The 12,721-nt window shown below is 39.5% G+C and overlaps 1 protein-coding gene across 1 annotated transcript; it reads right to left on the bottom strand.

Annotated features, from left to right (window-relative positions):
- Nucleotides 1-7,855: 7,855 nt before the first annotated feature.
- Nucleotides 7,856-8,882, bottom strand: LOC137574670 (uncharacterized). Its single transcript, XM_068287057.1, has one exon. The coding sequence runs from the start codon at nucleotides 8,672-8,674 to the stop codon at nucleotides 8,042-8,044; it is 633 nt and encodes a 210-aa protein (XP_068143158.1). The 5' UTR covers nucleotides 8,675-8,882; the 3' UTR covers nucleotides 7,856-8,041.
- Between the last annotated feature and the right edge of the window lie 3,839 nt (nucleotides 8,883-12,721).

The raw sequence follows: 12,721 nt of genomic DNA, 5'->3' as shown, positions 1-12,721 counted from the left end.
TCAAAAATAAGCATAAAAATAATTTTTGATGCCAACAACTTGGTTCTTCAAGTTTTGGGTAAATAAAAGTGGCTCTTGGGAATGAACTGGTTTGGCTGAACATTTAATCTCTAGATATCGTAAAATTCTCGGGGGATTGAAGAGCCAAAAGTCAGAGATACTTTATTTTTTATATACATAAGTCTCAATGATGACGCATTCGTGCGAGAAGGTGAGATTCGCCCTATCGTATTGTTATCATAATTGAAGAATGAGATGTAAGCTTCACGTATTCCTATTACTCTTCTTGTCTCTAATACTTTTTGATGCCTTAATAATCACTGGAGCTTATATTCTACAGTTAAAATAGGTACAAACATTCAGTCACTTTTCATATCTTTACATTATTGGCGAATGATGCTTTTAATTGCCTTAAATGAAATGTTATGTGTTTAAGGATAAAGCAATCGGATTTGATTATATTGTACCCTTTGCATGTTAGCCTGATCTAGTGACTTGTCAAAGACTAAATACAAACCTACAGCAATTTTTTCTAGACTTGGCCAAACTAGTCTTTATACTTGATATAACTGCAAACGATTGGCCAGAATATATGTAGATAAATTGAATGAGAGCAGCAGAATGAATAAAAGCAAAGGGAAAAACTCTTTAGGTTTCAGTCAATTAGCAAAGATTAAAGTTAATATGTAACTACAAAAGAAAATGGTTGGAAAAGACTTCATTCAGAGCAAGAAAAACAGAAGTTAGACTGGAGACTAATTAACTCATGCTTTAAAGTGACTGAATAAGATTCAAATAGTGGAAAGTAAATTGGAAAATCATTTGGTACCTTGAAGTCCAAAGTTATTGAACAAATTTTTTACAATTACAATGACCGATGTGAATGTGTCAGTGTGTGTGTGTGTGTGTGGATGGGCAGTTGTGTGTTCGTGTGTGTTCGGTGTGTTGGCGTTATAAATGATAATTAAAATGCATCAATTTATTCTTCTTCCACTGCATTGAGGCGAACGATAACAGTCATTTAATAAATATGCTCAATCAATGCCCCGTCGACCCCTCCGAACAACAATGCGGAAACAGAAAGCGAACCAACAAAAAATATATATATATGTACATATGTATATAAGAGGAAAGAGAATGAATCGGTAAAAGAATTGTGCAAAAAAATATTTGCTTAATTAAAGTAATTATGGTTTCATATTTCATGTGCGCAACCCGTAAATACCCTTTGCCGGCTCTGGTCAATGGGTAATTATGTTTTGTCATAAATTTCGCATTTATTTTAAAATGTTATTAACTGCTTGGACAGTACTCTATCCATCTCCCTGTCTCTCTCTCTCTCTCTCTCTCTCTTTGTGTCTGTCTCTTGTTGGCTCATTCTATGTGATATGTGGAATAACCATTTCATGTTTCAGTTTTTGTCTTTTTTGGCTAAGATGAATGTGGGCACTACAAATGGTTTAGCTCATGGGTTGGCTAAAAGAAAAAACAAAAACAAACCAAAAAAAGGAAAACTAAGGAAAATGCACAAAGGATAGAAAAGGAAAGGAAAAGCAACAGCAACCGACAAACTATACAAATGTGACAAGAGAATCCAACACTAAAATGAATAATGTAAATACGCCAAGTGTACAAAGTTTTAATTGTTATCATGTTTTGTTTGAGCGTTACTTTCTCTCTCTCTTTCTGTTTTCTATCTATGTGTGTGTGTGTGTGGCATTTCTGCATGCACTTATGCCTGCCATGAGACAGACACCGAAGGGTAAGGAAAGAGTAAGAGATGTATCCATTTACGCTTGGCTAAGTTTTACGTTACGTATACGACACATTGGACTCGAATTGTCTACGTGTGTGAGTGTGGCTCTGAGTGCGTGCATATGTGTGTGCTTGAGTGTGTGTGTCTATGCAAGTTGGTTTTGTTGGCTTGAGGGCCCCTTTAGTTTTCATTTTGCATATTGTGCCTTTAAGCTGCACTTTCATTTTACTGCCAGATTGAGATATATTTGTTCAAATCTCCTCCTTCACAATTCCCAAAACTCATCCCCCCACCAAAGAGCTGCATCTCTTTTCGGAGATTAGTATATTCCCATGAAAAAACTCACACATACATATACATATGTATAATAGAACCCATTTAACTTTTAAAACTCTTGTGAGAAATTTGACCATATGCTGTAAGTTGGCCTAGTGTAGTATTAATCAGAATGCCACAGTTTATCATTTGAAAATGTAAATCGAGTAGTATAGCCAATTCTTTGAAAAGTGAACTAGAGAAAAAGCGACAAAGAAAAAGTGCGAGAGAGGGGAGACAGAGGAGGATTGTATTCAAAACAGTCTTATAGTTTCAAAAAACTAATGCCCGAAACTTAGATTACTTTTAGATAAGGAGAATTCAAAGAATTTGAAGCTTTGTTTGGTTTTAGCCAGCAAAACGATTTCAAGTAACAATTGCACTTAACTTTGATAAGTTAGCAACTCTTTAGTTCTTTGTTATCAGCAATAAGTTCAGTCTAGTTCAATTAACTTTTTTCTTAAGCCATAAGACATACTTTATTCTACGACTACTAGAGAAATAATACATACATATATATTTACCTATTGATCCTTATTTAAAATGCATTTAACATTTGTCTTTAAACCATGAAAATCACTTAACTTTTGTCTTTATTTAAACTCTTCATTTGATATTCCCTTTTTTGGTTTCTTAAATTCTTTAACACAAAAATAGCTTGCAAATCATTTTAAATGGTAATAGACTTAAAAAAAATAGATATATTTATATACGCATGTAGAAAATACAACAAACATGTTGCATATGCAGTTGATTTGCATAAATATTTAAGTTGTTTAAATATGTATGCCTGGAATGGAGAACCTACATATATATGTATGTATGTATGTATGGTATTACATATATTCATATATGTATACGATATGTGTGTATGTATGTTGACCAACAAAAAAAATCTGACTTTTGCCACAGCATTTTCAAACATGCAAATCTTGAATTTGTGGCTTTGCTCGTATTTATTTGGCACAAATTTTAAGTGATTTATGCTGGCCGCAATTGGCAATTGCTTTGGCCTGGACCCATTCGACCCTCTCCCCCCCGCACTCCTCCCTCCTCTTTCTTGTGTTCATCCTTATGCTCTAAAGATACGCATAAACCTATAGAAAATGTATACACACACACACACACACACGAAGCGGAAAAAGTGGGGGACGAGAGAGAGAGAGATGATCATAAGTAAGTAGAAAAAACACGTAGATATTTTATTTGCCAACATTTATTTATGACTGCATTTGAAGCAATTTTATTTGGCCAACTCAAATGCAGGTCCAAACTGACCAAGAGACAGAGAGAGAGAGAGAGAGAGAGCACAAAGTTGCTAAGGATGCAGCTAAGATACATACATATGTACATACAGTTTAGTTGGTTACACACATATGCAGGAAAACACTTGAAATTCTACAAATGCTCCTGTCCTAAGAAGGATGGCGGAATGGTCTATGGAAATCGGCTTGAGTCTGGCCTTCTGTTTACTTGGGAACTTATTTATTTGATAATAATTTTAGGGTTTTACTCGACAAAACAAACTAATTTCGTTTTTGGCATATTCCAGGGACTAAATGTTAAGAATGGGATGGAAGCCTCCTTCTAGGTGGAGGTGAAAACTCTTTTGTCTAAACAAATAATCAAAACGTCATAACAAGTTGCAGTTGCAGTTGCCGTTGCCGTATGGAAATGGTTCGGGTAGCATGTCCTTGTATTTGTATCTGTATCAGTTACAGTATCTGTATCTATTATAAGCATTTCCATGGTATACACAATGAATGTGTTGGTATGTGTTTCTATATATGTACATATATAAGGAAGTTGCTGTGACAATGTTTATGCAAATTCCTTCAACTTCTGGCCGCCCCCCTCGTTTCTCCTTTCTCTGACGAATCTCCGTGTCTTGCGCTGATGCTGGCTTGCCACTGATTACGCACGCAGCATCAACTGACTCGGTTGGGTTTTGGCCTCCCTCAGGATGCATCAGTGTAATATAAATATTTTACATAGATTTTACATAGCTGATTGAAGTCCGTGTGCATATGCTAAATTCAAAAGCCAGAAGCACTTGCAATTGCCATGCAATGCAGTCGCCTCTTGCAACAGCAAAATCAGAAGTAGTCACAACAACAATTACAGCAACAACGGCCAGCAAAATATCTGTTACTCAGGCTGTGAAATTATCCGGGCATAGCAATCATATTAAATTAAATTTAAAATGCATTCCATTTAGCACTGTGGAAGCCAACGAATGTCTGAAATTTTAACAGACAACAACCCAAAATCACTTCCATACACAACCAGCCATGAATTTTTGGCAAAACTTTTGAAAACTACTTCTATTCTATTCATTTTACCCCCCGGGGAATTATGATCAATGAAATTCAGTTTCAAAAATTCCGTTGTGGGGTTTTTCATCAAATTGCTGCCTAACTAGTTTCAGAGGTAAAATGGAATTTCCCATCAAGCGAGTGTAGCTAACGTCTATACTTTCAATTGCACACTTTTCACATTGCTTGCAATCGATAGATTGCAATATATAGTTGATTGATTGATAATTAAGTTTAGTTACACGCATTTAGTTAGCAGCTCTTTCCAGTCGGTTGCTAAAACTACATATTCCATATTCCAATGTATTACAATCTCTATTATATATGAGTCGGTTCTTAGAAAGAACTTAAAGAAACTTTTAGAAGCACTTAAAGGCCTAATGAAGAAAAGAATCTAGAGATAAATTGCAGACAATATTTGAAATATTAAAAGAGAGCGGTAATTGGCTTCTCAATAATTGATAAATGTGAGAAAAAAATCTGAATTGCAATTCAGTGTGTTTTCCCATAGTGAATTCAAAAGTGATGCAGCGGCAAGCGCGCACATAAGTATGCTAATGTATATCAACATTTGCATAGGTAAGGCATAAGCCTAATTGAAGTAACTACAATCTGGGTGGGGGGTCTTCAGACACGCACACATGTGGACGCACAGCTCTTCCACTCTCTCTCTTTTTTAACTTCATCCCTCTCATACTCTAGCTTGGAGTTGATTGTCTCCTGGGAGGACTCAGAACAATTAATAGCTAATTTAGAGGCGCTGTTAAAAAGGCAACATTATTTATGATTATTTGTTTATTGCTTGCGGGTCGTTTGCTATTTCTACCTGACAAAATTAACACCCTGGCACACATTTACATCCACCCACACACACATACACACGCAGACACCATCGCAGACACACACACACATACATGCAAAGCAAAGCAAAAGCCGCCAGCAACATTTAGCTGCAATAGACAGCCATTTTGTGGCGTTGTCGGGGCGATAAAGTAATAGCTGCTATTTGGGTTTATGGCACACACACACACACTCATCCACATACGTCTCTGTGTGCATGTGTGTACACATATGTATACATATATATTTTCATTCTCAGGAGCTACATGTGTTTTTTGGAAAATTTTCTCTGCTTCCGGCAGACGCTAGCAGCTTTTGTTGTCTTTCACCAAAGCCAAAACGAAAAGGAGACCAAGATGAACGTGGCAACAGAAATGGCAATGGCAGTGGCGGTAACGGCAACAGCAACAGCAACAGCAACGGCGACGGCGACGGCAACGGCGTCATTTTGTCTGCGGTTAGATGCGCGTACGTTTTCATGTTTTGTTCGCAATTTTTTTCGCGCTCACGTTGCTTTTTTTATCCTGTTGTTCACTCTTCTATTTTCTTGTCTCTTTTTTTGTGTTTTTTGTTTTGTTTGCTACTCTTCTTGCTAGTTGGTTTACCACTCCATTCCTCACCCAGAACTACACACTCACCCAGACCCACACCCACACCCACATGCCACACTCCGAACACTTTCATGTTCCATGTCCATGTACGCTTTCGGCCGTGTTGTTGCGGTTGCAGCACGTCTGAACGTGTTTATGGCGCGCATATCCGCAAATATGCAATCAGACTATAATCTACTTAATGTCTTTTTCACCAACAACAGCAACAGGAATAGCGCCAAGTGGGCAGGTCCAGCTCATATAAGTATGAAACACACCAAACACGAAATAAAAAAAACACACACACACACACAAAAAAAAAAACACCTAAAACGAAACGAACAAAAATTGTGCGCATTGTGAATGAAGTAATGCAGTTTGGCATATTCCGACTGAGCTGAGCTGAGTTGTGCTGAGGAGAAGGAAGGGGGATGAGTATAATTTGTAATGGGTACGTTTATGTTTGGTCTGATCCACCCACCCATAAAGCCACCCACTTTGGGGCCACCGTGAAAAAGACAAGACACGGCACATTAACTGAAATTAGGCTGTCATTTTGTAAGCATTTTTGCATTAGCTTCGACTGAAATTTCGTTTGAAAGTGCGTGGCATTGGCTTCATTTTTTTTTTTGCTCGTTTGTTATTTTTTTTTTTGCTTTCGTTGTGGCTTGGAAGAGCAGCCAAGCATGTTTTGCTTTGAAGTTGCTGTTTTTTCTTCTCTATTTAGCCCCATTCCAATTTACAATCCACCAAGTGGTTATGACGTCTCATTTGACTATGGGCATGGGATAATGGGTATATACATACATACATACGCATCGCGATTCATTCCATAGATCCGAGTTGGTAAAACTCATTCATATTAGACACTATTTTTAGCTACTTTTCTAAAACTCAAATCCATCTTGTCGATCAATCATTTCTATGGCCTTATTGTCCCATTCCAATAGCTTTTGAGCCGAAGAGGAACCCTTGGTAGATGCACTTGGGTGTATATCGAGTCGACTGTTGATGCTGAATAGGAATATATATCGTATGCTTTGTGGGTTCAGAAATATCTTAGATACAAATATTTCTATTAGATTTAAAACGGGTGAGTTTATTAAAAACTATTTTTTATTAGAACTAACCGCTTTGCGTTGGCTTAATAGCTATTAACAACTCAAATATTTGTTATTTTAAGGGTATCTCAAATTTATACATTTTAATTTTAAGCAAATATTTAGGTTTAGCCTTTTGCCAGTTATTTAGCTTAAATATATTTACATTTGCTTCACTTTTTGGTTTTGTTTTTTTTTTTTTTTTTCATTTTAACTATTTAAATTTGTCAAGCTCTTAGCTAATTTTAAAGGCAAATAACAATAAAAACAACAAAATGCAATAAAAGCAAAAACAACATGATACAAAATAAGAAGAACTGGCATAAAAGGATTGAATAGCAGCGCAAACAAAAAGATGTTGGAAAAATATTTTGCTGTAGACAACATTAGATATTGTTTTGAGCTGTGCCGACTTGGGTTGGCATTTTTAGTTTTAGTTTTAGCCATAGTCATAGATGTGAATGTATTCTGTTGGTGTTGTTTTTGTTCTAGTTGTTGTTGTTGTTGGTGGAGGAGCAGCAATTCTGTCTCCGACTTGGTTGTTATTGTTGGCTCTGGTGGCGCGCGCTACACACAAACACAACAATCGGACCATAAAAGCCTGCCTTGCCTTCCTCCTCCCCACCATCTTTTCTTTTACCACTTCCCTATTATACGACGGCCCCCCCCAACCCAACCATTCCTTTACTACTGTGCCCTTCTCCCATGTCCATCCCTGCAACTTTACTCTCTACCTTTACGAAGTAGTCAACGGACTCCAGTCCAAGTTGGTGGTAACAAAAGCCGCTCCACAACAGTTGAAACAATAAAACAGCTTTAAGATTAAATTGAAGAAGGAGGAGCACCACAAGGAGACTACCAGCAAGCAAAAGAGGATGCCGGGTGGAGGCTAGAGAGTAGGTGGTATCGGCCGAGAGAAATACAAAGAGATAAAAGCAATTACAGAGACAGTCGGCAGCAGGTCTTGCATATTTTACTCAAGCTTTAAGTCGAATTGAAGGCATAGAGCAGAGAGTGAGAGAAAGACCGAATAAAAGAGAATAACAAAGGATAAGATGGAGACAGGGTTACAGAGCGTGCGAGAGAAAGAGAGATGGCAGATTTTAAAATCAAGTTCGAGCCATTTCATTTGGGATTGAACAGACCCTTGACTGCCTCATCTGTGGTATCAATAATGAGTTTATAATAACCAGCTCGCTTCAATAGTCGCTCTTCATCCTCGGCCACACCGTAGATATCCTCAATGGGCAGCATAATCTCCGACTCATTGGGCAATATCAGTTTCCTGGCATCCTTCCGAAACATGGCCACTGCCTTCACCATATTCGTGTGCGCTCGTCCATAATGATTTAATGTCAAACTTTTGCGCTTGGCACACAGTTTCCCTTGAATGCGGTCCAGGCGGGCAATCAAACGCAATAGTATGAATCGTGCATAACGATCCTTGATCTTCAGTAGCGACAACTCGCCGCTATCCTCGAATGTGGGCCGCAAATAGACATTGTGTATAATGCAAACAAAGATGCCATTGATCATGAATATGGTCAGCAGGAGTACCAGCTGAAAAGTGTCAATGTCCTGGGATAGGGTTTCGGCAACTTCCTTCCAATATATTAGATCCGAATGATTCATTTTCCACTGGTAATGCAAATAGGCAGTTAAAACAGCTGCTATGCTGCTATATATGGCAATATAAGGATAATGGAAAAAGAAAAACTCGTTGAATTGTCTGCAAAATTTGTGGACAATATTCCTCATTTCGGATTTTTTTTTGGGGTTTTCTCCTTTTCTCTTAGTGGGCTTCGTTGGTTGATGGATGAAACCGGAATGAACTGACTCCCAATGTTGGTTTGGTTCTCCTTTTGCTATTTTCTTTTTTTTTTTGTGGAAGGTATTTGTTTTTTTGTTAATTTTGAATTTCGAACTGCCGCTAAAACACCAACCCAAATAGATGACACAAAAACTCAGGTTGCCTTAGTTTAACTCAAATTTCCCCTGGTTGAGTGAGTTGGTCAAGAGTATAAGAGTTTCGGTCCAAAGGCAATGCAAGCTTTGTGGAACTTAAGTTTAGAGTCTCATATTTGGTTTGAGCTGCAACAGGTCCTGGTGCCCCTGCAACTTAAATGAACATCAGACAACATGTTTGAGTGCAAAAATTGCGCTTTAAGCACTATTTGGTGCCGCCCACAATGGGCAACTCGCACATGTTGCAAGTGAGCAGAAAACTGAAAGGAAATTTCAAAAAAAAAAAACCGTTTGATTTCCAACTTCTTTTGCCTAACGACAATTTTTGCACTATCTCTGCTTAACTTTTGTGTTTGCTCTCCCCTCAATGAGATCTGAGACGTTGATAAGGCAATGGAAGAAAACCAGAGAAAACCAGGACTGCAATGAAAATCATAGCATACATTTGAGAGCAATGCAATTTTGGCATTTTCAGCGTTTAGGGTTTTTATCAGGCGTTTGTTTTTTTTCTTCTTTTTCTCATTTTTTAGTTTCGTTTCGTTTATTATTGTCTTTTGGCCTTTTTCAATATGTGTGCGTGTGAGTGTGTGGTCGTGTGGGTGTGTGTTAGCGCCTTGGTGGCCAAGTGCATGCAAAACTGCATTTTGTAGACAAGCCGAAAACTGAAAACTGCCAGCCAAAACGGAAATATTCAAAAATTGTTGTAGTTGTTGTGCGAAGGAGAAGGAGGAGAGGAACGGGGGTGGGAGAGGTTGCCAGTTCTGGCCTATCTTCCACTCTGTGTGCGCGCGCTAATAAAAACGTAAAATTTAATGGTTACGGAAGGCACTAAAAAACAGGCTCACCAACGGGACGAGACGGGACGAACGTTGAGTTGAGTTGAGTTGGTCTTTGGCTGTGTGAGTAGTGGCGCTGGCGATAACCAAGCAACGAACCACAACCAGTGGGGGCGGCAAAACTGTAACTACGCCAACCACCGCCACCGCTGCCGTTGCTGCCGTTGCCGCCGACGCAGTAGAGCACCCATCCGTGCACGTCAAACGCAGACAACTTGAAAAATGTAGAGACAGCGCCGCAGTAGTAGTTGAAACACGCCAAAAAATATGCAAAAGTAAAATAAAACAGACACAAAACCGAGAAACAGAAACAGAGCCACACAGTCAGACTCAGCACCAGAGAACGACGAGAACGGGTAGGGGCGCGGTAACGGTAACGGCAACGGCAACGGCAAGCAAGTGAGAGGTAGACGCATTTGGCCGTTGCCAAAGTAAAAGCAAACCAGACCCTCAGTCCCTAGGTCCAAGCCCAAAAACGTTCGACGTTCGTGGTTCGACATTTGCCGTTAAAGGTTTTTTTTTCCCCCGTTTTCGTCCTGACCGCCCGCCTTACTGCCTGCCGCCTTCCTATAGTTATATTTATTTTGTTTTCTATTTTTTTCTTTTTTTTGCGCTGGGTTGTTGCTGTTTATACTCGATGTGACTGTGCCATCGCCACCACCAAACCACAGGGTAGCAAACTAAGGCATGCTGGACTAACTAACTATTCAGTTAACAACTTTGCGGTGATGCCGTTCAAAATCAAGCTAAACATTTAGCAGTCTTTTAATTATGCAAAGGATACCTCTGTGTACTTTAGGTGTGTTGTTTACTTATGAATATTTCCATTAGATTTCGTGACATTTTACATACAGAGCAAAGCTAAAGCTGCTCATGAGAGTTACAAGTTGAGTCCCAGGACAAGGTTACTTGACATACTGAGACGGTTTTTGTCCTGGTAAAGAAAATCCAACACTTATATTACATTTTTGATAGTAGTACAATGTCAAGGACTGTGAACAATGCTCAAAGATCGGCCCTACGCAAGATTTGAATACTTCTGCTTATTAGCCTACTCTTATTCCTATCAATGTATGAGCACGTTAATTGAATTGTATTAAATGAGAATTGAAGCAAAAAGACTAGATAACCCTATAAAAGTTGCTCTAGCCAAATGCTCAAAAGGAGATTCAAAAATTCAAGAGGCTAAATGAAATTCTTTGCTATTTTAATTTCAAGGATATGTCATAGTCGTTGCTTTCCGTTTCTTGCATAGTATATTTCTTTTGTTTTGTTTTGTTATTTGGCAGCGCATTGCACAATATTTTGCAGCAGGCAGTTTTTTCGATACTTTTTTTTTGTTGTTTTTGTTCCCTGACGTTGTCCACTTGACATCAGCAGCAGCAGCAGCAGCAGTAGTAGTAGAAACAGCAACAGCAACAGGAACAGCTGCAGCTGTAGCTTTAGCTGCAGTTGGAGTCGAAAAGTCAGTGTTCAGTTGTCGCAAAATGGTTACTGAGTGGGACGAGTGGAGAGTGAGTTGCAGCGGTATGAAATTGGGAAGAACAAAGTTATGTGGCTTGGCAATTCAACTGCATGCTATGCCAGAGGTGGGGTCGAGGTGAAGTGGAGGGAGAAGTGAGAACGGGCTCAAACAGCTAACAGCTAACTCAATGGACAGCAATTTGCGTGGCTAAACGAGCCGACAAAGGCCGATATTGTGGGTGCGGCCTTTGCCAATGACCCCCTAACCCCAATCCCCAAACCCTCTGGCCTCGATCATCAGTTTGATGTACATATGTACATACATACATACATCCACATCTCTTTGTGTGCACTCTGGTTGCTGTAATTAGGTTTGTCGCTGACCAGACTCAAATGCGTATCGAGTCAAAGTTATCAACCCAACTCCATCCATTGCCGAAAAGTATGCTGTAAATAATTTACAATTGAGCGACGCATTCGAATATTTTGCACTCGGAAATGTTTGCCTTGTTTACAACGGCAGTGCATAAATTTGCAATTGCCGAGCAGTCGCTGGGCCTATAAATGCAATGGCGCGTGCATTTCCACGCACGGCCGATGGCAACTCCAAATTAGGACTGCGTCTGACCCAATCCATTTCGCCCATACCGCGCCCTCTACTCTCAGTCTCTCCCTTTCTCTCACTCCTATCTTTGTACTTTATTTTTGTAACTGAAAAATCTGCACATGCTATATAGGGGCCAACGTGGCAGGCGAAAGCGCGTCGAGCCGACAAAAGTCTGACAACAAATTTTGTAGCTAACAGCATTTTCAAGTTTTATCGTTACGTGTGAGTGAAGGCGTTTGGTCTCTCTGGCATGGTCGTGGGGAGGCGTGTCCTTGGCACAGCCATTGTATTATGTTCCGTCTGTCTGTCTATCTGTCTATATGTGTGTGTGTGTATCTCAGTTGCTCTAGTCGAGCAATGTACGCACGCACGGCGGACCTCGCCTAGCCTTGTCTATTTAGCCGCCTGCATACAAAATGCACATAAATTGTCATGTTCCTCTTGGTAACCCCCACCGATCCGTATTCAGCCCACCCATTCTCCATTCAAGGGGCAAGCCGGGCCGAGCATATTTATATTGATTTTCGCGCCTGGGATTGGCATTTTTGGGGGCCAGGAGTTGGCCGCCAGCTTGTTGTTATGTACTTTGGCTTTTCAATTTCGGCTCGTTTTCCTCACATTCTCTCTCTTTATCATTCTTTTTACTCTTTTTGCTCCTCTTCTCTTCCCTTCTTTTTCGTTTTTGCTTTTTTTTTATTGTGTTTTGTGGGTGCACAATAAATTGAGCCGAAATTGCATCAGCAAAATTAACAGTTTCGTGTACGTTAATAGACTTCTGCAATGTCTACCACAGCAGTTGCGGAAGGCGAATGGGGGATTGGTTTCGAACGGTTCGCAGTTGGCCACTGGGCAATGTGCCCATTAGGTTGGCGCTTTTTAATTATGGGATAAAAGGCCAGTTTGATGCTGTTTAAAATGAAATTTTTGATAGCA

The sequence above is a fragment of the Drosophila tropicalis genome, unplaced genomic scaffold (assembly GCF_018151085.1).
Source record: "Drosophila tropicalis isolate 14030-0801.00 unplaced genomic scaffold, ASM1815108v1 contig_463, whole genome shotgun sequence".
NCBI classification, from domain to species: Eukaryota; Metazoa; Arthropoda; class Insecta; order Diptera; family Drosophilidae; genus Drosophila; species Drosophila tropicalis.
This window is presented reverse-complemented; position numbering and strand designations above follow the sequence as displayed.

What these genes read in the sequence shown, in the direction of transcription:
- LOC137574670 (XM_068287057.1), bottom strand. Translation starts at nt 8,674, where the DNA reads ATGAGGAATATTGTCCACAAATTTTGCAGACAATTCAACGAGTTTTTC.